Below are 26,250 nucleotides of genomic sequence, written 5' to 3' on the forward strand. Positions count from 1 at the left end.
ATCTGGAACAGACAGAAGTGAATGGTAGGCTTTTTAAATAGCCACTAGGGGGTATTAAAACCTACAATCAATGGGCTTAATCAGAAACCGTGGTATTCAGGAAGTCGAGGATTGGAGCACAATTTGTACTGTCACAGAAAATGCCAGAAGCATCCCATCACCAGCACAGCATGTGGTCTATATAGCTTTGACTCCAGTGGCTATAAATGTACCATGAAAGGATATTAAAAACTGATTTTGAAAAAGTACAATTAAATGCTATTTACACATTGGTGAGCACAACATAGACTTAGATGGCTGGTGAATGCTTCTGCCAGACTCATTACAAGGTCCCTCTTCACAACAGGAGCTGGGTGTTTTAAATTTTTTTTTTAGAAAATTATGTTTAAAAACCCAATCCTGAGCACCCTATGCATCGTTGTTTAAGGAATCTAAACAGGACAGCTTGAAGAAATGACACCTTAATCACACTCAAAACAGACTGCAAGTTAGCCGGTTTAAGTGCATCCATTATGAAAGGTAACATCAAATGTAACACAAAACGGTACTTGACACAAATATCTAATTTATATGTTCCCACGTAAGAATAAATAAAGAATAAAGACCACTTTGCACACCTCAAAAGAAAGCTTTAATTAGAAATAGTTATATACACTGTATAATTAAATTAAACTTTATACAAATATTAAAATACTATTGTCACACCCATTGCAATGTACAAGTCCAAAGGAAAACCCAAACAAATTAAAGCAATGAAAGGAAAAGAAACATCCTATACAACATAAAGACAATTTTACCATTTTTTTGCTTCCTTCCAATTTTGTCAAAAGCCCATTTTAAACCCATTTTAAGCCCATTCCAGTATGAAATTTCAGGAGTACCAAGTGCGCATAGCTCCATCAATGGTGCAAGGGGGATCAGCTCTGGAAACAACAGGAAGTGGGGACTTTTCGGTTTTGAGCACTGCCATACAACAGCTTTCTACATGCGAACTTATTTTGTATGCGTTCTTTTCCCTAAGCCTTAAACAAAAGGTTTTTTTTTTTTTTTAATTAAAAACAAATAAATTATCGAAATAAAAATGGTATCTTTAGGTGCTCAGGCTTCTTTATACGTTTCTTATTAAGCTGCAGTAAATAAAAATAATTTTTTTTTTTTGGCGGAGTAACATTACAGACTTCGTTTCTGTCGTCAGAAACGTTAAAAGTGAGAAACAAAGGCCGTAATTCCGTTGAAGGCGGCGCAAATGGACGATGGGTATAAGGCTGTGGGGAGAGGAGTCTCGCGGAAGTGACATGAGATGGCGCGATGTGGAAACGGCGACGCGTAGGCCCGGGGTGGACAGATGCGTGCGGGCGTTAAGGCGACGCCGTCCTCCCGCCTTGAACGGGGCCGCGCGCGGCCCGGAGACGGACGAGCCCGAGCGGCCGAAGAGCGCCAGGCAGCCAATCGGAGGCTTCGCTGGCGTGCCGGGCGGGATCGGGAGGGAAAACCCGAGCGAACGGGCGGCGCGCCTGAACCGGGTCCGAACGCGATCGCCCTTCAGAGCCGCAGACCGGAGGGGGCCGGGCCGACGGTCGGAATCGGGAATCTGTCCGCGCGGGCGCCGACACGTCGCCTGCGAGCGCCACTCCTCGTAGCCAATGGGAGTGCAGCGCTCGGCGTCGTAAATGCCGTTTCCAGAGCGCGGTGCTTTTCTCGTCTGCGTGAAGACCGATCTCGCGGTTCATCTCGCGGCTTTGTTCTACGCTGAGGCGCAGACTGACGTGTGTACGTTTGGTCAGACTTTAGCACCAAGACCTTCCCCCTAGGGGACGGTCCCTGGGAGGGGGTCTTCTGCACCCCTACACACCTCCCCCCCCCCCCTCCACACCCCCCAAGTCATCGTCCTTCTCCTCCGTCTCGAACGACCAGCGGTCTGTTCTTCACGCATGGACGAAAACGAAGCTAGCTCGGTCGACGGGAGAACAATCTCTCTCTGCACCAGCGGCGTTTTAAGCCCCCTTTTCTTATAAATCAGCATGAAGCCTCTTTTCTTATAAATCATGACAGCATGATGGGTTGTGTTCTCCGGCATGTCCTGCCCAAAAATAAATTAAAACCGAAAAAAAAAAAAAAAAGAAAACAGCCAAGGTCAATGTGACGTAGCCAAGCCCTCGTCAATAACAGTAACAGGCACGTCGTGGCACCACTGCCAACAGACAGGCAAGGAGAGTTTTAGGCGAGCGGACAGTACAAAAAAAAAAAAAAAACCAGAGGAAAAACAAAAAAAATATATATTCTGATCGACAATTCTGATCGGAGGCGTGGCACAGCCGTTACCGTGACAAAGGAAAAGCAGGCAAACGTGCCGTTTTTTTGTGTGTGTGTGTGTGTGTGTGTGTCAATCGAGTTGTGCGCACGGAAAAAAAAAAACCCGCGCCCGTGACCTTGCGCGTCTGCCGGCGGGCGGTAGCCTTCATGCGTCATTCACAGTGTGTTGCCGCGAGCGACCCGGGGAAACTCGCTCTGGTGAGAATGCGGACAGCATGCAGCGGGGGGGTTGGGGGGGGGGCGTAGGACGAGGAACCGACCAGGGGGTACCCCTCGTTTAACATCCTCTCGGTTCGCTAGCTCTCAAGCGCAAAAAAGGGGAAAAAAAAACAAAACGACCGTACAAAAACCTATACATGCATTCATCCTTTAGCTCTTTTTTGTTTTGTTTTTTTTTGTTTGTTTGTTTTTGCTTGCCAGACACTGTATGCGTTTGTCCTCCTCTCTTATGCCAGCTGCCTGATAAAGGGTCGGTAATGTATATGTCTGTATACTATGGATGCCAGTATGCTTAATGATGTGTAGGCCACAGTCCGTATATATCTGTATGGTAAATATCAACACAGGGCGGGTCGGTGACTTCTTGAGGCCTTGTGTTGTGTGAGAGCTCTCCCTGTGGGCGAGTTTTCTGGCTAGAGGACACCTGGGGCCATTCTGATGTGTGTGTGTATGTGGGTGTGAGAGCACAGAGTAGCAGTGGGCAGGGGTATGGGTGGTAGAGATGGAGGCTTGGGGAGCATGACAGTCCTGGCCAGCAGCAGCAGGGAGGTCAGAGCAGCAGGGCTGCAGAGGGATTCAGGCCTCCTTCAACAACGGAATATCTGCGGGACACAGGAAAAACTACATCACCCACAATACCTTTGTTAATTCCTAAACACCATGAATACGACGTTATCCACGATTCCTGTATTACATATTCCTATCCAACACAGGAAAACCAACTTCATCCACAATATCTTCATTACATCACACATAGCTACCTAAATTCTAAATCACACAGCGACAGAAAAAACGACATTCTCCATAATGTCTCCTTTACATCGTACGCAAAGAAAAACTAAAAAGTGTATGCAACATACAACAACACTCAAACATTCCCTTAAAGACAAACACACATCCTCCCTCACAAACACACACACGCACGCACACCAGCCCTGGGTCAAATACGTATTTGTTTCGGATTCAAATACTTTTCTGTGCTCTATTGATTTTGCCTGGAGTAATTGAGCCTGCCAATATGAACAGTAGGCCGGGTCTGCACTTTTTTCATTGGTTCCAATACACCAGACAAGACCAGTAAATAGTAGAAAAGTATTTGAATCCAAAACAAACATGTATTTGACCCAGGTCTGACACACACACTCACCATCGGCAAACTCTTCGGCGGAGGTGAGAGAGAGCAGGCTGTGCTGGTCGCTGCTCTCCGAATCCCGTCTCTGGGGGCGGGGCCCGGCGGCGCACGGCTGCTCGCTCGCCCAGGAGGGCGAGGAGGAGGAGGACGAGGAGGAGGAGGGCACCTGGTGAACCAGCACCGTCTCTGAGAGGTGAGTGGAGGTGGAGGGGGCGGGGCCGGGGGCGGGGCCGGGGACGCGCCGCTCCGCCCCCGCCTGCCCCGGGGCCTCTCCTCCCTCGGCCTGCGGGCCCTCCGACAGCACGATCTGCACCCGGGACTCTGAGGGGGCCACGGCTCCGCCCCCGCTGCCGTACACCGCCTCCTCATAGGACGGCAGCGACACCTGCACCCCCTCCACCACGATGGACACCGGCTGCCCCGGCACGCCCTGCTCCCGTCTGCCGAGCACAAGGAGGAGTCTGATTACGGCTGCGGAGACTGACTGTGACTGCATGTGGGCAATGACAGACTGACTGTGACTAAGCAGGACGGGGATGGAGACCAACTGTGACTGCATGTGGGCAATGACAGATTGACTGTGACTAAGCAGGACGGGGATGGAGACCAACTGTGACTGCATGTGGGCAATGACAGACTGACTGTGACTAAGCAGGATGGGGATGGAGACCAACTGTGACTGCATGTGGGCAATGACAGACTGACTGTGACTAAGCAGGACGGGGATGGAGACCAACTGTGACTGCATGTGGGCAAAGACAGATCGACTGTGACTAAGCAGGACGGGGATGGAGACTAACTGTGACTGCATGTGGGCAATGACAGATTGACTGTGACTAAGCAGGACGGGGATGGCGACTAACTGTGACTGCATGTGGGCAATGACAGATTGACTGTGACTAAGCAGTACGGGGATAGAGACCAACTGTGACTGCATGTGGGCAATGACAGATTGACTGTGACTAAGCAGGACGGGGATGGAGACCAACTGTGACTGCATGTGGGCAATGACAGATCGACTGTGACTAAGCAGGACGGGGATAGAGACCAACTGTGACTGCATGTGGGCAAAGACAGATCGACTGTGACTAAGCAGGACGGGGATGGAGACTAACTGTGACTGCATGTGGGCAATGACAGATTGACTGTGACTAAGCAGGACGGGGATGGAGACCAACTGTGACTGCATGTGGGCAATGACAGATCGACTGTGACTAAGCAGGACGGGGATAGAGACCAACTGTGACTGCATGTGGGCAATGACAGATCGACTGTGACTAAGCAGGACGGGGATGGCGACTAACTGTGACTGCATGTGGGCAATGACAGATTGACTGTGACTAAGCAGACGGGGATAGAGACCAACTGTGACTGCATGTGGGCAATGACAGATTGACTGTGACTAAGCAGGACGGGATGGAGACCAACTGTGACTGCATGTGGGCAATGACAGACGACTGTGACTAAGCAGGACGGGGATAGAGACCAACTGTGACTGCATGTGGGCAATGACAGATCGACTGTGACTAAGCAGGACGGGGATAGAGACCAACTGTGACTGCATGTGGGCAATGACAGATTGACTGTGACTAAGCAGGACGGGGATGGAGACCAACTGTGACTGCATGTGGGCAATGACAGATCGACTGTGACTAAGCAGGACGGGGATAGAGACCAACTGTGACTGCATGTGGGCAATGACAGATCGACTGATTAAGCAGGATGGGAATGGAGACCAACTGTGACTGCATGTGTGCATTCGTAAATAAATACAGCCTTTCAGTATGATTTAATAAGTTCTCAAGGCCAGCGTGTCACACTCATAACCTCTTACGGATAAGCTGTATAAGCCCATATGAAACATGGTGTATTTTAGCAATAAAAGCCACTGTACTAATGCACGGTGGGGCAGTTTGGGCTGTTGTACTGATCTGGGAACAGTGCTGTGTGAGAGTGCGGGAGCTCCTCTTACCGGCTGTGGTGGAAGGACTTGAGTTTGGGCTGCAGCAGGACGAAGAGCACGATCAGCAGGAGGATGAGCGCCACGGAGCTGGCGGTGGAGGCCACGATGGAGAGCGCCGGCACGCCCAGCGGAGAGTGCGGCTCCTTACCTGGGGGAATATTCGACAGCCAATCATCGCACAGAGCCTCAACACAACAGCCAATCACCGCATAGGTCTTCGACACAACAGCCAATCGCCGCACAGAGCCCCGACACAAGGGCCAATCACTGCACAGAGCCCCGACACAAAAGCTAATCACTGTCAACTATCGCAGGAGCCAAAAATAGCACAGCTCCCCAATTACAGACGCCAATCACTGACACAAGAGCCAATCACTGTACACTGCCCCACAGGAGCCAATTTTAAGTTTGTTATTCGTTGAAAGGAACTTGTTACTGTTTAGTGTTCGCTTTGTGCCAGCGACAATGAGGAGCTTGATAATGCAGAACTTGCAGGTTTCATATCCAGATTGGCCAATCAGTCAGTGTAAAGCTGAGGCTAGCATCTCTGAGGTTGTACCGTATGAGAAGTGAGAGCAGAAGCTAAGGTTCAGCAGCAGCCGCTGTTAGCGTAGATGATGAGGTTCTGTGATGTTGCTGTAATGTGAGCTCAGACGCTAAGGCCGTACAGCACCGAAAGGCTTGCATTGACCGTTGGGCCCCTGTAGCATCGGCGGCTAGCGCGGGCACTGACCTTGGCTCAGGTGGCAGCTGATCTGCATGGGCGAGTCCCATTCCCCGTCCTCGCAGGTGAGGTACTTGTAGTCCCCCTTGAGCGCGTAGCCCTCGTCGCAGAAGTACTCGATGACGGTGCCGTGGGTCAGCCGGTGGCAGGGCGACGGGTGGCAGGTGTAGCCCCCGTTCTCCGGCTCGTAGGGCGGCCGGCAGACTGGCGGAGGGCAGAGGAGGAGCGCGGGTGAGCCGCGCGGCGAAACCTTTCGCACAGAAACCCCGCAGCGACACGCACTGTCACTGACCCACATGGACCAAAACAGGTTTTTCCCCCCCTCGCTTTAAGTTCCATTTCTCACTAGACGATGTACCTTGTTTTTTCAGTGAACTATGCTATTTCAGAGGCTGGGTTTTCAATGGGGTGGGGACTGGGGGGGGGGGGGGGCACAGACCCCTGGGGGTCCTTGAAGGTACTGTTGGGGGTCCCTGGCCAGACGTGATATGCAATGGTCCACATGTATGTTTCTGGTGGCCCTGTTACTCCTTGTGTCCTTCTGTCGAAAAAGGCAACAGCCTCACAGTTGGGCCTCCTTTACGGACCGACCGTTTCTGGCCTTCACGCAGTGTTGGCTTCAATATCTAGGCCTACATATAGCCAATAGCACACTATGCAGATTTTTCTTATTTTACACATATAGTGTTTATGTAGAGATTTTGCCGCCATCTTGTATACGCACGAGATCTGCTGTATAGAAGCACACTTCTTTAAATGATGAATGTGGTCTGGTCACATGGTTTTGCCTCACCCGTCTTCAATTAGTCCCATAACAGGGCTAAGCTTGCTCACCGGCAAATCACCCTGACGAAGGAGTCTTTTGCCAAAACTTTGGTTAATGAACATAGCGGGGAGGAACGCGAGCGCATGGCTGATTTTTTCAGTGAGACATTTCCGACCGCTTCGTCTCGGAGAAACGGGATCGCAGAGTCCGTGCGAAGCCCGGCGCGGCGAGTTTCCCCCCTCGGGCCCGGGACGAACATCAATCTCCCGTTACGTAACGCCCAGGACAGCCGGCGCGGGATTGGGGGAAAGTTCGCGACCCCTCCCCGGGGGGAAGGGACGGCGTGTTTGCGCGCCGGTCCGGCGTCGGAGGGGTCGGCCCTCGTGACGGTCCGCCGGACGGGACCGGCCCTGCCGCTCTCTGAGCCCATGCCTTGTTTTTTGGGGAGGCGGTGTGAGAAGCAGCCTCCGAGCGCTTGTTGTGATGTCATAAGGGAGGGGGGGGGTTGGCGGTAAAGCACTGGATAATACGGCTCAGCGACCCCCGTGCCATCGCCCTGTTTCAATCCCGTCTCTGTGCCATATGCCCGTCAACGCCCAGAGTGCACGAAGACAGGGGAGTGGTGGTGGTGGGGGGGGGTATTGATTTATCTACAATCCATTACGCCATCTGGAACTCTCAGTGTGTGTGTGTGTTTGTGTGTGCGTACGTGTGTGCCGCAGTGTAGTATGATGGGTAAGGAGCTGGTCTTGTAACCTAAAGGTCACAGGTTCGATTCCTGGGTAGGACACTGCTGTTGTACCCTTCAGCATTGCTTCAGTATATCTGCAGTTGCATAAATGGATGCTATGTGAATGCAATGCAAATTGCCCTGGATAAGAGGCCTGTAATGTAATATGTGTGTGCGTATGAATTTGTGCACGTGTGTGTCTGTGCACGTGCGTGTGCGTACGCATGTGTGTGCACGTGTGCGTGTTTTCCCTACTGAACACTAGAAAAACACGGTAATGCAGTTCAGTCTCCCTCCTCCCCTCCCCCCATGTTGACGCTGCCTTCCCAAGATTACACTTGGCCTCTGTCTGCTCCTCCCCACTCCCCCCCACCCCCTCTCCCGGGGAGCACTGCTCATTTCTGACAGGCACACGCCGAGGCATGCAGAAACCCCGCCCCCCCCCCCCACCACCTTCCGTCAGCACCCCTCCCTGGCTCTCCGGCACAGCCGTGTTTCGACTCTGCCTCCAGCACCTCCCTCCCCGGCAAACGGGAAAAACAAAGCGGCGGAGTACGGTAGCCACCTGGGAACCGTTCGGGAGCTACCGAGCGCGCTCCGTGCAGCCTTCCTCTCGCTCTTGGCCGTAAAAGGCCGGGGGTTTGCAAATCCCCACAGGAGACGGGCGCGGGGAGAGCGAGGGTATCTAGCTAGTTCTTACCTTTGTTTCAATAAAAAAATATTTTTTTTAACATAGTGAATCATAAAATAGGGCAAGTTCTTCCATTGGGCTGAGCTATTTGACTTCTTATAATATCTGGAGTTTTACCCTTTAGACGGCAGCGATGGTAAATAAAGCCGAAGCAGCAGCCCGCAGTACAGCACACGTCAGAGGTTACATATGAAAGCAGAACACTAGTGTGCTAGCATGCTACATGTGAAATTAGTCAGTTACATGTAAAAGCAGTATGCTAGTGTACTAGCATGCTACACGTAAAAGTACAACCAAGCACAAGCAAGCAGACGTGTTCTGAAGTGCCGCGCCGCGAGGCAGGCTCAGGGACGAGAGCCGCCCTGCCCTCCCTTCCTCTCTCTGCTCCTCAGCCCGCGAGGAGCCATTAGCGCTAGCGCTGCCCTTTAATCAAGCCTGCTGGCGGCGCGATCGATAGCGTCCGCGCGTGAGGGGAAAACCGGTCGGGCGGTCGGGCGGGCGGGCGGACGGGCGGCCCGGCGACGGAAGCCCGCGGCCGGGAGCGCGAGCGAGCACGCCCGCTTCTTTCGTCCTCCGCCCGGGCCCGCCGCGCCGTGGCGGGGGGAGGTTGAGTCACTGGAGCTCTAATGTTGCATCCTCGCGTCTATCTGGAAGGTTCCGGAATTGTGCAAACCGAGAGCGGCGTGTGCTGGCAAGCTGGCGGGGGGGAAAGAGATACTCTTGTGTAATAAAGGAAAGGCTCCTGTTAACAAATAAAACACACACACACACACACACACACACACACACTATAGCAGTGTGGGCTGTTGTTTGGAACGAACAGACACCCAACCAAGTGTACAATGTTACTACCTAGCTTGACTTACCAATTGCGTCTCACCAAGTACAATCTACCAACCATTACAATTCGCTAATGGTGACTGTTCGCATTTACACTCTTTTTTTTCTATGTCAAAGTGATTGATGGTGACCCAGAAAGGCTTTTTTAAAGGCTCCGCCGTCCCCCTGATAAAGCACTGGATTGGCTTTCGCGACAACAGACCCAATCTGTCACCGTAACGACCGCGGAACGCACGAAAGGGCAGGCGGCGGGGGAGGCGGCCCCCCGAGCTCCCGTAAATATGTTTTCGTCTTCGCGTCGTTTGTTTTGCCGCTCTGCTTGTTGATCTGTGCTCTCTTCCCCCCCCTCTCCCCCCGCGCCCCCCCGTATCTCCGTAATCCGGTGGATTTTGGAGGCCGAGCTGTTCCTCTGACAGCGAAGAGCACTCGCGATGCCTGGGGGGGGGGGGCGGGGACGGATTTGCTCATGGTGATAGGGCAAGTGGTGGGGGAAGGGTGGGGGTGGTGGGGGGGTCTATGCCTATGGGAAGATGTCTCCTTCCTGCCTTTGTTTTGGTGGTGGTCGTGGGGGAAGGGGGGGGTTGGAAGGGGGGAGGAGATGACAAAGGAGCCCATTGTCAGCCTGACGCTCCCTTTTCGCCGAGTAAACCGGGGGGGGGATTGGGGGGGCTTGGGACTACCGCAGCAGCAGCGGTTGGGTTCACCGGCACGGTTCCCTTTCCGCGGTCCCTTCGAGGCCACTTTCCTTAACCGTACGGTAACTAGGCGCTCGCCCGTCCCGTCCTCGACGCGCCCGAGCGGCCGGCTCGGGGGGGAAAGAGGCGTGCGCCGCGGAAAGGGTCGGCTCTTTCGCCGCCCTGCTGGACACGGACGGCCTCTGCGGCCAGCTAGGCCTCGCTTCCACACAACGCCATCTGCTCCACGTGCTCAGACGAGAGCATTAGCACATTGTTCATAGAGGGAGGTTCTACAGCTCAGTCACTTTTGGCCTTATGTCCTTTGTAAATGAAAAAAAAAAAACACTTGTAAAAAAGGGCAAGGGCAATTTTCTAGTCTGTTCCCCGTCTGTTCGACTACATTTTAATGACAGATATTGGGAACTATAATTCACACCGGAAATAAGGACAACCACCAGCCTTCATAAAAATAGATTAATAATAATAATACATTTTTAAAAACCTGATGGACGCTCAATTTTCTTCTCTGTCAAACTGTTGGAAAAGCCAACAACACAAAGCCGAATCTGAAAACTAATTAAAAAAATAAAAATAACACATCCTGAGTCAGGATTCCCAACATCCTACAGTATGTTGACAAGAATCTATATATATAAAAAAGCAAGAACAATCATCTGGAGTAGAGAGCTACAGCATGACCAACTCTTCCAGAGAAATGAACCAGGATCACCAGGCACCAGAATCTGCCCTCCCCCATTTGGAACATATCCATTTGGGATCAGTTTCTCAGAAACCAGCCGAGGCTTGGGACGGGACCAGAAAGACGGCGTCGGAATTTTAAAGCCGTGACAAAACTCCCGTCTCCCTTTTCACACGGGGGTAGCGTCTCCTCGCGGGAGGAGCGGCGTCAGCCTCGACGAGGCGCGGCGGCTCGCGACGAACCGCCAGAACCGGCGTAGGCTTACGGGCGGCCGCCGCTCGGACATCGGAGAGAACCGGAGCTCCGGAACTTTCCGCGCCGGCGGCGGAGCGGACCCGTCGGTGAGTCCGCACGAGACATCGCCTTCGAGAGCTCGCGGGACGCACGAGAGATGGCGAGGGGGGGAGGGAGAGGGAGAGAGAGAGAGAGAGAGAGAGAGAGAGAGAGAGAGAGAGAGAGAGAGAGAGAGAGAGAGAGAGAGAGAGAGAGAGAGAGAGAGAGCGAGCGGGAGCTTGAGAGATAAAGGAGAGATGAAGAGAGGGTCAAAGAAAGACGGGAAAATGAGAGGGGAGAGGGAGAGGGAGAGAGAGGAAACACGGAGGCGGCCCAGCACCTCGAAAAGCGGAGCTGCTGTTTGGCTACTGCAGCAGGGAAATGGGGCGGGGCCTGTCGTTCGCTCAACACCCCCCCGTCTGGGGTCACGCCCACGGCTTTCCCAGCCCGTTTCGGCTCCCACGCACTCTCTGCTCCGCTGACATCACCAAGCTCTCATAAGCCAGAAATGACTAGTCTTGTCCACATCCGACTGCTCTTTCATCATAGAGCAGACCAGAGGGCAAACCCATCGATCCATCTCTCTCTCTCTCTCTCCCTCTCTCTCTCAGTCCTGAGCCATCTCTCTCAGCCCTGAGCCAGCTCTCTCTCTCTCTCCCTCCCTCTCTCTCTCTCTCTCAGCCCTCAGCCAGCTCTCTCCATCTCCTGCCCTTGTCAGAAACAGGAGCTCTGTGCCTCTGGCCTCTCCAGCAGGCGCAGTTCACACAGCACTGTATCACGTGGAGAGTCTCTCTCTCACACACATGTAAACACTCAGACGGTCTCCGTTTCTCACACATGGGCCCAGTCAGCCCTCCCCCCTCCTCTCTAGTCCGGGCGAACACATGCATTAAGGCAGCCGGCACGTGCTGAGTGCACTGCCCACATACCGAGAGAGAGCGAGAGGGAGGGAGAGAAAGATGGAGGGAGGCAGGGAGAGAGAGCTGGACATTTGCAAGTCCAAATACAGAGGGCCTCCTTTGTCACACTTGTCCCACTCTGCCTGCTTTCAAAAGGAACAGATGGGCATAAGTTACTCTCTCACCATCCCCCCATTTCAGACAGCTGTGAGCCAGGAATACCTTTCCCTCAGCTCAGAACAAAGAGCGCTGGCCCACAAAGAGCCTCTCTTTACTGTGAGCACAGGCCACAGAGAGCTCAGGGCCTCTCTCAATGCTGTGAGCACAGGGCCAGAGAGAGCTCAGAGCTTGTCTCACTACTGTGAGCTCAGGGCCAGAGAGAGCTCAGGGCCAGTCTCTCTACTGTGAGCTCAGGGCCAGAGAGAGCTCAGGGCCAGTCTCTCTACTGTGAGCTCAGGGCCAGAGAGCTCAGAGCCTCTCTCTCTACTGTGAGCTCAGGGCCAGAGAGAGCTCAGAGCCTGTCTCACTACTGTGAGCTCAGGGCCAGAGAGCTCAGAGCCTGTCTCTCTACTGTGAGCTCAGCGCCAGAGAGAGCTCACAGCCTGTCTCTCTACTGTGAGCTCACAGGCAGAGAGAGCTCACAGCCTGTCTCTCTACTGTGAGCTCAGAGCCAGAGAGCTGAGAGCCTGTCTCTCTACTGTGAGCTCAGAGCCAAAGAGAGCTCAGAGTCTGTCTCTCTACTGTGAGCTCAGAGCCAGAGAGCTCAGAGCGTGTCTCTCTACTGTGAGCAGAGGGTCAGGGAGAGCTCAGAGCCGGTCTCTCTACTGTGAGCACAGGGCCCAGAAAGCTCAGAGCCTGTCTCTCTACTGTGAGCAGAGGGCCAGAGAGCTCACAGCCTGTCTCTCTACTGTGAGCACAGGGCCCAGAAAGCTCAGTGCGTGTCTCTCTACTGTGAGCACAGGGCCAGAGAGCTCACAGCCTGTCTCTCTACTGTGAGCTCACAGCCTGTCTCTCTACTGTGAGCTCACAGCCTGTCTCTCTACTGTGAGCTCAGAGCCTGTCTCTCTACGGTGAGCTCAGGGCCCAGGGCTGCGTAACACTGGTGGGTTAAGCACAAGCTGAAAGACAGACTCCCCCCTCTCTGCGGTTAGTCCTCCAGCCCAGACCGCGGATTGAGGCACTCTCACAGCGGAAGGCATTCTTTCGGGTTGCAGAATGGAAATGTGCAACGGCTGCTGCAACAGGCCGCTGCAAAGTCTGCAGCGGGCGTCTCCTTGCGCAGGGCGGCTTCCGACGCGCTCGCGGTGGCAACGCGCCGCTGTATTCGTAACCACGCGCGCGACAGGGCGTGCACCGCGCTGGTTTCTGGCGTAAAAAAAAAGAGGGTGGCTCAATTCTGCTCTCGGCTCTGCCCAGCAATTATGGCCTGAGGTTGAAGCGGTGCGACAAAGAAAAAAGAAAACCGCTCCTTGGTGTTCTTGTTCATCCTGACCTCAGGTGGGACATTTTTTTTGACAGCCCGGGAGCTGGAGTGAGACGGCGTGCGTGGGAAGGTGCCGGCAGGCCCTGGTACTTCCCAGGGATTTATTTCGGTCCGTGTTTTCGCGCGGAGGAGAGAGAGCCGAACATGTGGAGAAGTAGTTAGCGTTAGCGCTAGGGTAGGGGGGGGGGCGGGGCGGGGCTATTTCGGAGGGGGAGCTCCTGTGGGCTGCGCATGCTGAGCGAGCGGCGCTTCGTCGTTCACCCGGAGGGCCAGGGACCCGCCCCCAAACGTGCTGAGGCCTGAGGGCCCCCTGCGCGTTCACAGTGCTGCCTGAGCCTGCAGTGCCACAATAAATCACCTCACAGAAGACCAGCACCATCTCCTGTAATCACCTCACAGGAGTCCAGCACCATCACTGCTATAATAATCATCTCACAGAAATCCAGCACCACCACTGCTATAATAATCACCTTACAGGAGACCAGCAGCATCTTCTGTCATCACCTCACAGGAGACCAGCATCATCTCCTTTAATCACCTCACAGGAGTCCAGCACCATCACTGCTATAATAATCATCTCACAGAAATCCAGCACCATCACTGCTATAATAATCACCTTACAGGAGACCAGCAGCATCTTCTGTCATCACCTCACAGGAGACCAGCATCATCACTGCTATAAAAATCACCTCACAGGACTCCAGCACCATCACCGCTATAATAATCAGCTCACAGGAGTCCAGCATAATCATTACATTTACATTAGGCATTTAGCAGATGCTCTTATCCAGAGTGACACAACTTTTTTACATAGCATTTATATTGTATCCACTTATACAGCTGGATATATACTGAAGCAATGCAGGTTAAATACCTTGCACAAGGTTAAGTACCTTGCTCAAGGGTACAACGGCAATGTCCTTCCGGGAAATCAAACCTGTGACCTTTAGGTTACAAGACCGACTCCTTACCCATTATACTACACAGCCGCCAATCATCACTGCTATAATAATCACCTCACAGGAGTGCAATATCATCACTGCTATAATTACAGGAGCCTATCCATCACAGTTACAGCTCCCCTGGAACGACAGGCTGTAACAGGCCATATGGAGCATCGAGGTGCTGCAGCAGGCACTGAAGCTGGATGAGGGACTGTGTGCCCCTCCGTAGGCACCGTCAAATCTCATTTACCCAAATCCACAAAAAACACACAGCATAAAGGCGGGTGTGTACGCAGAGATATTTAGAGGATCCCTTCGCACGCACGACGGGGAGCGCGACTCTCGAGCTCATCTCCGCTCCGTTCTCCTCGCTGGCGGAGGGGCTCGTTCATTCGCCGCCTAATCCGCCTCCATCTGCCGGGCGCGGCCGGCGTTCGGGACCCCGGGCCACGGCACCGAAACGGGCCGGCACAGCCGGAGAGCTCCGATCGCCCCCCCCCCCCCGGTAAGCCCTTACGTAACCCTCGCAAATTAACCTCGCGCGTAAACGAGCGTACCGCGCATTGCTCAGCTATTTTCGCCTCAAGTAAATAGCAAACAATCTTCCGAACAGGACGATCCAGAGAAATGCCAAAAATATATACAATGTACCTGACACAGCGTGCGAGCGAGTGAGTGAGTACATCCGAACTTCCTTCATCGCAAAGCGTGACGTGCGCTTGGTGGCACGAGGTGTGAGGTGATGACAACGACTCCACAGAACAAAGAGCGGTACGTGGGGAGGAAGTGGCGCTGCGTTGTGCTGGGCGAGGAACGCGGCAGTAGACCTGCGGGGATGTATAAACAAGGGTGTGGACGCAATGAGGTCAGGACCGCGCGTTGACCGGGCTGCACTTTGGCAGGGCGGGGGTTTCTCGCTTCTTTCTTTTGTGAGCGCGGCTGGCCTGTCCGTCTCAGAGCAACGGGGTTTCTTGAGAAATGGCTACAGTTGATTATGACGGAAGCCCTGCAAACTTTTCAGGAACCCGCAAACGACAATGACAGAAACGCTGTTCTTTATGAAACCGCTACAGACAATGACAGAAACGCTGTTCTTTATGAAACCGCTACAGACAATGACAGAAACGCTGTTCTTTATGAAACCGCTACAGACAATGACAGAAACGCTGTTCTTTATGAAACCGCTACAGATAATGACAGAAACGCTGTTCTTTATGAAACCGCTACAAACGATAATGACAGAAACGCTGTTCTTTATGAAACCGCTACAGACAATGACAGAAACGCTGTTCTTTATGAAACCGCTACAGACAATGACAGAAACGCTGTTCTTTATGAAACCGCTACAGACAATGACAGAAACGCTGTTCTTTATGAAACCGCTACAAACGATAATGACAGAAACGCTGTTCTTTATGAAACCGCTACAGACAATGACAGAAACACTGTTCTTTATGAAACCGCTACAAACAATGACAGAAACACTGTTCTTTATGAAACCCCTATGGTTCAGACGCTGTTCTTTATTAAATAGTTTGAACCGATAATGACAACAAACTGTTCTTTATGAAACTGCTACCATAGATACAAAAGACTGTCACACATATAGGCCTAATGACAGGAATTGTTGTTCATAAAATTAAAGTATCGTATTACTGGTTTCATTCTACAAATATCTGAAGCTGTAAAAGCATAGGCTGACCTGTATACGGAGATTTGAAAGGTCAGGTTACACTTCCTGTTTCTTTTCAAGAGTGCCCACGGTCCTACTATTAAGGAGTACTTAATACAGGCCAAAGAGACGAGCTGAAAGTTGCAGGGCGAAGGGGATAACACAGAGACACACGTCGCCGGAGCGAGAGGACAACTATTTGTGGAAACAGTACCGGCGTCAGATATCACAGAGACAGAGGAAGACAGGAGATAAAGAGACCGTGGGGGGGGCCGGAGGGGCTATGTTTAGAACACGACGGTAACGGATACGAGTTTGGCACCATGTGAACGCTGTAACAGAAGATAGCGTAGCTCTCGCGGACCGCGCGCGCGAGCCAAGGTGTCTGCGGCCGCTGTTCCCGGTCAGCCCCTCATGGAGGGGCAGGGTCAGGCTCTCTCCCGCTGTCCCGCGGTGTAACGTGACATGCGGCAGGCTCGCGCTGTCCTGGGCTAGCACCGGGCTAAAGGCTTTCGGGCCTACCGGTCCCTGCGATTTGGGTATGGAGAACACCAATTCCCATAATCCTCAGTGCACCCTCCCAGCCGGTGTAGACTGCGGCGCCCATATCGGGCTCCGAGGACCCCGGCCACTGCAGGCCCACTAGCGTGCTCACGCGCTCGCACAAACGCACATGCAAACTCACACGTGTGTGTTTGCACACAAACCAAACGGTGAGAACAGCACGTGCACATAGCTTGTTCAGGCTTACACGGACTTGCAAATAAATTTTAAAAAAACATTTAAAGGGGGGGGGGCTATACACTCCTAAACACACGCATACATGCACACATGCTTACACACATGCATACGACTGAGAAACTGAGAGCCATACACTCTCTCTCTCTCAGTCACGCACACACACACTCGCTCTCTCTCTCTCTCTCACACACACACACACTCATATACATACACACTCTCTCTCTCACACATACACACACACGCTCGCTCGCTCTCTCACTCACACACACACTTTCATATACATACACTCACTTGCTCGCTCGCTCTCACTCACACACACGTACACACACACTCTCATATACATACAAACACACACACACTCTCTCTCTCTCTCTCTCTCACACACGTACACACACACTCTCTCATATACATACACACACACTCTCTCTCTCTCTCTCACACACACACGTACACACACACTCTCTCACACACACACAGCAGGGTCCCGGGGAGCAGATCTGAGCCCCGGGGCCCTCCGTGGCTAAGACACCACGCTGTCTCACACCCAAATAAAAAGGCCTCTTTGTTCTGGCGTTTTTTAAAGGGAACGAGCGCGGCCACTTATTTGTTTAAACTTTTCACTCCGTTACCGGCGCTCTGGGACAATCTGGTTCCCCGGGCGTGAAAATCCCTTTGATTTAAAAACGGTTCCTTCTTCCAGGGGCAGCGTCGCGCCCCCCAGACGGGGATTCGCCCGCTTCCTGCGAGGGCAGCGAACTCAAAACAAAGAGCAGCTGGAGGGAATTTTAGCCGCTAGCGCGCGAGAGAGAGACCCGGAGCGAGGATTTCGCGGCGCTGTAACGTTCGGCGCTTTCAGCTGCAGAAAAAAAGGGGAAGCTTTGCTTTTATATTGCTTTTATACAGCCGTTCCCAACGGCCGCTGTCGCTCTTCCTTAAAACGCACAGTCCCGCTCGTACAGACGCAAACCTGGGGGGGAAAAACCCTCAAAGTCCAAACAGAAGAACAAAAAAATAAATACAGAACACTGGCTTATGTTAATGTACCTCAGACTCTTTTTCACTTCTGCATTGACTGTGTGAAACCAGATGAAGGTTTCTATACCCAACCTCGCCCCACCCCCACCCCCGGACTCAGCCTTTGAGAACGGTTTCGTTTTCTCACGCGGAGAAACGAGGGAAGGCGGCCTGCGCGGAGCCGGATAAAGAGCCGAGGCCTACCGCTCGCCTTCGCCGGTCTCTTCCTGTGCACACTTCCTGTTCCTCAGATAGCGTGCGCCCTATGGCATCGCCACCACCAAGCACAGCTCTAGGCTCCAACCACAGCCATTATACACCAATCGGCATTCTAGCATGCTTCTCGGAGTACATGTAAGCTGTTTAGGGTACCAAATGCTGCTCAGGGGCACAAACGGGGCCAACCACAAGTTGGTCAGGGCCCCTAGCACCCCTCCGGACTCCAGAAAGGGCCCCTGTATGCTGCTCAGGGCGTGAAAACTCCGCTAAGGATACCAAATTCTGCTCAGGGCCGCAAACAGGACACCAAACAGGGCCAGCCACCTATTAAATCAGCCACTCCCAACAGTACCTCATACCTTGGTTGCAAATGAACACTCACGAACAACGTTTCTGTATTTGTACATTCTCAAGTCCAAAAGTCTCCTTTTCAAATTCAGGAGAGAGAAGTTCTTCTGAATACTGAACAACATCGCAAACTGCACCAGCGCTACGGCAACGATTGCAGACATGCACTGAGAACACCAGATGACAGACGTCTCTACACAATGAACCCTGCAGAGCTACTGAGTAATTGCGATGCTCACTGTAATGAAGTCACGCTGTACCGGCCCTGACAGGCCTGGAGCCCTGGGCTGTGCAGCGGGAAGCAGGCCGATTGTTTTTTTCCCATCGCGCGCCCAAGGTCTGAACCAAAGAGAAGGCCTAGTTCTGCCCCGTACACCAAACAGAAGGCCAGGCTCTGACCTCTGAACCAAAGAGAAGGTTGAGTTCTGCCCTCTGAACCAAAGAGAAGGCCAGATTCTAACCTCTGAACCAAAGAGAAGGTTGAGTTCTGCCCTCTAAACCAAAGAGCAGGCCGAGGTCTGCCCCATAAGCCAAAGAAAAGGCCGAGCTCTGCCCCATAAGCCAAAGAAAAGGCCGAGCTCTGCCCCATAAGCCAAAGAGAAGGCCGAGCTCTGCCCCATAAACCAAAAAGAAGGCCGGGTTCTGCCCTCTAAACCAAACAGAAGCCAGAGTTCCGCCCCCTAAACCAAACAGAAGGCAGAGTTCCGCCCTTTAAACTAAAGAGAAGGCCCAGCTCCACCCAGCCTTCCAAAGAGAGAGTTGTGTCCACAGAACCAAGGCAATGAACCAGAAAGCAGGCCCAGTTAAGTAATTATCAGTTTGTTCAACACAAATAGAACCGTTACAGAAATTGGGTGCAGACAGCCTATCTGACTGTGAGCGGCCATTTCCTGCATTGTGAAGACGGAAGGAATTCCACATTCAGCATTCCAGCTCGCCCATCAAGATAAATTGCTCAACTAGAAGCTAAGGGATAATGGGGCTTTCAGTTTCTCCAATTCTCTCGAATAATTCATAATCCTTTCCTCCCAGGACACAATTTGCCAGAAAATACCGGGACTATATGGGCTACCAGTAATGAAAATGACTAAACAGCTACTATTACTGAAATTTTCCATTATAAAATAAGTATGCTATTATTCGCCATATATGGCAGCAAGGCGGAGTGGACTGTGCTGATAGTGAATCAATGAGAAGCAGGAAAAGTTATTTTTTAGGTTCATTTGCACTGTTCCAAAAATGTCAGATATTACGTATAGTAACCTGTATAGCAATGCACAAGGTAATGTAGCTTTTATTGTGAAACTCCCACCCTGAACATCAGACTAATATAGGCTATTAAGCAAAAATAAAGCAGCCATTACACACTGCCTCTTCTGTATAAATATCTAGGCCCTATATTCAATACATTTTAAACCCCACCTGTTAACTTCAATTAGTTTTGTTTGGTTGTTAGGTAGTTCTGAAAATCGTATGAGGATGTGTCTGCCTGGTACAGACTTCAGTGAGAACCCGCACAGATAAGGCTCTACATAACTGCAGCTTATCAGATGCCAAGTGTTGCAGAGCTGGCTAAATCAAGCCCGGCATCAAACAGACTGGGACACAAAATGGAGAAAAATGCAGTTTTGCAAAGTTGACGTGTCTCAGGATATACGCTTAAACAGCTGCAGGAGGCTAACTGCGCTAAATTTCATCATCCTGTCCAGTTGCTACTTAGCAACAGTGAGAGGTGATGAGCCACTGCTCTGTGTTGAGCCACAACATTATTTATTCTTACTTTTATTATTCTTAAATTATTACTTGAATTTAGTAACAATTTAATAATTCAACCTTAAATTATTCTTACTTTTGTTCTTAAAAATGTTCCTATGAAAAACCAATTTGGAATTCATAGCACCTGTGCAGACCTTTGTTTGTGTGTGTGTACCCCAGGTGTATGACATGACGAATGCTGGCTGTTTGCAAATTTTATGTGCAATCCCGTTCATGTGATTTGCATACGGAAACAGCCAAGAACAAACACAGATGAGAAAAAAAAAAAAAGGACGAAGTCCGAAATGTTCGCGGAAACGTTCTTACACGCGGTTTACAATCAAAAGCGATCGTAAAACGTTTCGCGAACGAGGCCCAGTGTCTCTTCCTGCCTCTCACGAACACCACAGCACGTCGTGTAATGGATCCCGAGGCGCCTGCTTTAGTAATGGATTTCAAACGCACGAAGGCACAAGTCCCCGGTAGCCGGGATTCTTTCAAGGAAACTCTTGCCGAAAAAAAAAAAAAAAAACACTTCCCGGATCTCGGTCCCGATTCCAAGTAGCGTGCCCTAATCGCTCTGACCAGCGGTCCACATTTAGCCCGGTCACAGGGTGCGGCCATTAGTCACAGACCTCAGCCACCTCAGCTTTGAAGATAACACCCAAATTGTTTCCAAAGGAACACAAAAAATGTCAAAGTTATTACGTCTCAAGACTCAAGGCTATATCACCGCAGTGGTAATGTGTTTACCACAGAAAGGAACGTGTTAATCAAACGAGGCCAGCTTGCCGTTCAGCACTTAAACAGTCGTAGGTTTCGGGCCTGTCAAGGTTACAAGGTCCAATGAACGACCGGAAGGAAAAGGAACGTTCTAGAAAGCCTCTACAAAGCTCAAGAACATTTCAGGGACGGTCACCTTTCGGCTGCCCGAGATCCTATTTGCAAAAATGTACATTGCGTGCGCTCGGCTGCATGGGAAACTAAAACCAAGAGTAACTTCCAGAAAGCAGACAAATGACTCCACACCACTTCCTGTTCTCAATATCTTCACAATTCACGCACTTCCTGTGAAAACCAGACATGACAACACAGCAAACGGGAGGCCAGACTGTTTAGTTTGGGACATGCCCCACCTCTGCAAGTCAGAAGGTCAGAGAAGTGAAAGCGGGGGCCGACACACTGCTACACGCCTCAATTCGCAGTACAGCAATCGCACGTCAATGCAAACCGCAAATACTGAAAAGACAGCCCGACTGCAACAAACAAGCAATTTTACACAAATCTGTCACTCATCCACAATGCTGGCAGAAAAAGTGTCAGGGAAGCAGCCAGTGACTGGAGCATCCTCACAGTGCTGGGTTGCAAATGACCACAGGGACAGGTAACACACACACACACACACACGCACATACAAATACACAACCCCAAGAGCCTTCCATCAGTAATGAGGAGAGCCAACTGAGGACACCCTCCCCCTTCGCCTGCATCCACTTTCTCTCCGACTCACTAAAGATGAAGGTCGCACTGGGCACGTGCGGAGCCTCTGAGCCGCTCGCCAGCATTACGTAAGGCTCAGAGCCGTGAGCCCGGGCGTATGGGGGTGGGGGGTGGGGGGTGGGGGGCTGGGCATCGTACCTTGCAGAGCATGAACGGGATGCTGGAGGGGGGCGCTGCTGAAGAGCCAGTATTTACAGACTGTGCGTTTTACAAATCGATTACAGCTCCGAAGCCACCGGAGCCCCTCTGTGCGCAAGGACATCGCCCCCCCCCCCACCAGCGGACACGGGAGGGGGGGAGGGGCGTCGCCATGGCAACACAGCCTGCACCGCTAGCTTCCCGCCACGGGAAGCGGACGATGGTTTTGCGTGTGTGTGCGCACCCCCTCCTCCCCCCCCCCCCTCCCCCCACACCCGCCGTGTCTTCCTCAAGCTTACCGCAGCGAACGCCGCTTTCATTATGAAAAAAGACACCTGACACTTGGGCCGAGCGGTCGCAAACGACATCGTCTCACGGCCCTTGGCGGACCGCGAGCGAACGGGCCTGCGCCCGTAAGAGACGGGATAGCAAGCGCGTTAGCGCCGCGGCGGGACGCCGCGCGAGGAAGACCGTCCCAATACGCCTGTGCTCTGAGCAAATTTAGAGCGGGAGCAAAAGGCCGCGGAGGCGAGGGGAGGGGTGGGCGGCAGCGGCGGCGCTCTCCTGCGCGACCGCGGCCAACGGGAAGAGGCCGTACGGAAAAGCAGCAGAGGAGCGGGGAGGGGAATATACGGCACTGCAGGAGGAGGAGGAAAGAGAGAGGGAGGGAGGGAGGAGGCGTACCCGCCACTGTGCGCAGAGGGGAGGGGAGGAGGAGGAGGAGGCTTACCTGACGCGTGCGCCGTGGAGAGGACGGTCAGGAGGAGCAGCGCGGCGCAGGGAGAGAGGGCGAAGGCTCGGGTCTCAGGCGCCACCATCCCATGGCACATCTTCCACTCCGGCCGGGAAGCAGGGGTCCTCTTCGGCTGAACCTGAGACAGAGAGACAGAGAGAAAATTCTGTTTAATTTGAAGTCAAACTGGTCTCGCAGCATGGATAGATAACTATCCAACTACCTAATTCAAACAAAGGCTCAACTATAATGCATACCTATCTAGCTACTCTCTATATAGTCATTCATGGTCATCAAGCAGACACTGTTGCAGGTATGATATTTGTAACTGTTGGCTTGCTTGCTCTTACAATTTCCACTTTCTTTACCAAGTCAGATCAATGTGCATTCATTTAGAACAGCAATTGAACTTCTGCAGACGCCACTTCATAGCCTGGCATGTATTGAAAAATAACGCACACGTCCCAGCCAATCAGTATAGAGTATTCAGCCAAGCCGCTGCATGCTCATTTTGTCGACGCATAACATTTGTTTAGTTGAGAATAAAATTCTTTATATCTGACCGTGATTATTATTATTGATGCGCACTGTTATGGCTGCGTGTATTTTCCATATGCCGAGTGGTGTCGCCCAGCCAAAACCCATTGTAAAAAATATTGTTCCCAATGCTAGGAATTGATTTGGAGTTTAGCACATTATGCGATCACTTGATCTGTGACGTGAAAATCGCCATCCCTAGTGAAAGCCTACTCTTTGGATTAATGACTACCGATTATGTTGCCGCTGCTGCTGCTACCGCTATTAATAATAATTATCATGAAAGCAGTGCCGTGTCAACAGAAAATGTATCCTACACACAGGGCCAGTGCTGGCACAAGCACAACCAATCACGCAATGGAGAGACAGAGGCCAGGAGTGGTACCAGCATACGATGTTCCCACACCGTACCCAGAACAACATGCCTGTTGCCCAATGCAGGAAATCTGTGCGGAGCAGCAGGACTGGATCTGGCGTAATCGTCCAATCGCGTAACATCATTCCCTCTCGTCGGCCAATGGCTCTACCACAAATTAAGTCTGACATACCCTGCGTAAACCTGTACCTCTTCCAAGTGAGTCAGGTGAGGTTTAGGGGCCTTTCTTAAGGGTGCAACAACAGTTCCCCACGTGGGACAAGGGCCCAGGATCCCTCTAGTGCAGACTGAAGGGATCAAACCCCTTTCGCTGCACGTATGGCCCAGTCAGTGTGCGCTCACGTGTGCGGAACGCATCTCGGGCCTGCTCTTTCCCAGAAGGGAAAGAGTCCCACACCCAGCTCTGGAATGACAGAAGAGGGCCGCAGATTCTTCCTTGTTTTGGTTCCAGGGAGAGCCCCACGTGGCTCCGAGACCCTTAACTCTTCGCTGCCCGCAGAATCCACGAGCTCGCTCACGGGCACCGACAGCCCCTAGGCCCTGGCCGCGGCCGAACTGGCTTGCGGCCAAAGTCGCCGAGTGACTCCCGGTCAGTCTCTTGTTTTAAAAAAAAAAAAAAGACACCCAGCCCAATCTCTCTGCTGTTCACAGGGACATGGCGTTCGGATGAGGAAACGTGACTCCCTCGAGCCAGCAGCTGCTGCGGGTTCCCCCGGCCTTCACTGGGGAAGGGGGGTGGAGAATGAGCAGCTGTGTCTGGAAAAGCAGGCAAGCCAGCGGCCATCAGAGATCACGGCCTGATAGGTCAGAGCCTGTGCGCGAACAGCTTAACTCAGCAGCGTTGGAGGCAAGAGCCTGGGGGCGGCTTGGCCGGCTCTTCGGGAGAAAAGAGGAGAGCCTGTGATTCAGGCCTGCGGTGACACCCAACAGTGTTCAAAGGGCTTTACAAAGCTGGGGAGAGGGCTGTTCAAAGTTGCATGGCATCAGTACCCACTGCAGGGCACCCTTCTCACTTCATTATAAAACCACGGGAAAGCGAGGGCGCTGGTATTTACTGCATGGCGCGCTATTTAATACCGAATACAAATGCATGCATTCATATCACTGACATATTGAAAACCAATTAACAGAAAAGTCCATTCATACATTACACTTAATATTCAGAATAGGAGTAAAAAATGTATTAGCAGCCAAATATCTTCTCATTACAATTTCAAGTTCATTCCAAATTAGATCACAATAACGTTAGCTACAGTCGCTAACATGCTAAGTCACACGCGTTGGCACGTGCCTCAACAGAGAGCAGATTACAACAAGCAGACACAAAGCAGCCGAGAGCAACATTCCCAATGCTTGCTTACTGCAACCAGCTACATCATGTTGTTAATTAGCTAGGTCAATGACCACCAATCTACTTTAATATTGCTGAACAAAGTTAGAAATGTAGTTGGCTTAAAAGCAACATTATGATCACAGAAAGCAAACAATGCCCAAAATGGCAACAAGCAAATTACACAACTAAAACCTAGGATAGCCAAATAAGTTCGCTAGCACACCCTCTCTGCCGAGACACTGGTATACTTGTGATAACAGTAACTAGTGCTAAGCCCCAATAAAATAAATAATGTTATCGGACTAAAATGTTATTTGTTTACGATGACAACACTTCCATCAGTAGTGTTACTGTGTATGCTAATTAAACTAGTTAGCAAGAGTCAGTCCAAGTCAACTAAATTCGCAAACAAACCGGTTAACAACAGATATTACGTGCTAAACTAGCTACAAACCAAGGTAACCATTTTGTTCTCTAACAATCGTAATTTAATTAACGTTAGCTGGATGACAATACTGATATCGATCATACAGGATCCGTACTGACGTTAGCCTAGGCAATTCATATAGCAATTTCCAATATAATTGGCTAACGTTAGCTTAAAACGAATGCAATTAACTAAGTTAGCCTAATTAGATTTCGATGTGCAAAGTTATCTGCGCCGCAATATATTACTAATACATTAGCAGTACAGAACTAGACAAATGTAACACTAACCAGGTATCTAACTACTTTCCTAGCTAAATTAATCTAATTATGAGGGAGTATTTTCAAGTTGTAGCTAGTTACGTTGCTTGATTGCTAGGACCGCTGATACAAGATATTTAGATAGTACCATACCTAGTGACCTACCAGAATACTCACTCGCTGCGATATTTAACCTAATGAATGTTACAACCTAAATTAGGTAGCTAGTCTAGCTAGCTTGCGAGCTGACTGGCGATTCAGCTAGCTAGCTAGCAAACGCGAATAACGTTGCTGAAAATATAGCCAACACTGCGGTTGTGTAACGTTAGCAAGCTAGAACACTAACAGTAGTGAAAGCACCAACTAGCCTACTCACTAACAATCCCACTGTAGTCTATACGCAAAGGTGTGCTGGTTGGACAACGGGTTAGTTAACGTTAGCTGCTAGTACAGCAACACTCACAAGTAGGCTACTAAGAACAGGCCTACGAAAGTGGCTCGTATTCTGCTGTGGGCATCTAGCTGCGTGACGTTAACGTTGGCTAGATATAATAGGCAAAACACAGCAAAATGCTTTCAAGCACTTACCTACACAACGACCTACTTCAGGGACCCCCCTTCTCATTCACTGTCCGGACATGTAGCCAAAAACACACAGGAAGAGAGAATTATCCAAGACTAATATATACTGTGTGTATATATTAATTATGGCTATTGTTCAACTAGCTAATTACGGAGACAAACACACACGGAACTGCGACTGCTCTACTGCCTTGGAATCGCTAGCTAGCAAATGACAATGGCGGAAAGATACCCTAGAGCTCCACCAACTGCCTTGCTCTC

General features: G+C 51.3%; 1 protein-coding gene across 1 annotated transcript; it reads right to left on the bottom strand.

The window, feature by feature from the left end:
* Positions 1–608: 608 nt before the first annotated feature.
* On the bottom strand, positions 609–26,250 carry LOC135257173 (sushi domain-containing protein 6-like). Its single transcript, XM_064339645.1, has 6 exons — positions 25,996–26,250; positions 22,472–22,613; positions 6,361–6,555; positions 5,637–5,775; positions 3,680–4,104; positions 609–3,134 (listed from the first exon to the last, which is right to left on the bottom strand). Exons 2-6 carry the CDS (start codon positions 22,569–22,571, stop codon positions 3,109–3,111), a joined length of 885 nt encoding a protein of 294 aa, XP_064195715.1. The 5' UTR covers positions 22,572–22,613; positions 25,996–26,250; the 3' UTR covers positions 609–3,108.

The sequence above is a fragment of the Anguilla rostrata genome, chromosome 6 (assembly GCF_018555375.3).
Source record: "Anguilla rostrata isolate EN2019 chromosome 6, ASM1855537v3, whole genome shotgun sequence".
Lineage (NCBI taxonomy): Eukaryota > Metazoa > Chordata > Actinopteri > Anguilliformes > Anguillidae > Anguilla > Anguilla rostrata.

Bases quoted from the DNA above. Each gene is read 5' to 3' on its own strand.
- LOC135257173 (XM_064339645.1), bottom strand. From the start codon at position 22,571: ATGTGCCATGGGATGGTGGCGCCTGAGACCCGAGCCTTCGCCCTCTCT. The intron at 4,105-5,636 runs GTAAGAGGAGCT...TGTGCTCGGCAG, and splicing joins AAGTCCTTCCACCACAGCCG to ACGGGAGCAGGGCGTGCCGG. The intron at 3,135-3,679 runs GTGAGTGTGTGT...TGTGTCCCGCAG, and splicing joins CGCCGAAGAGTTTGCCGATG to ATATTCCGTTGTTGAAGGAG.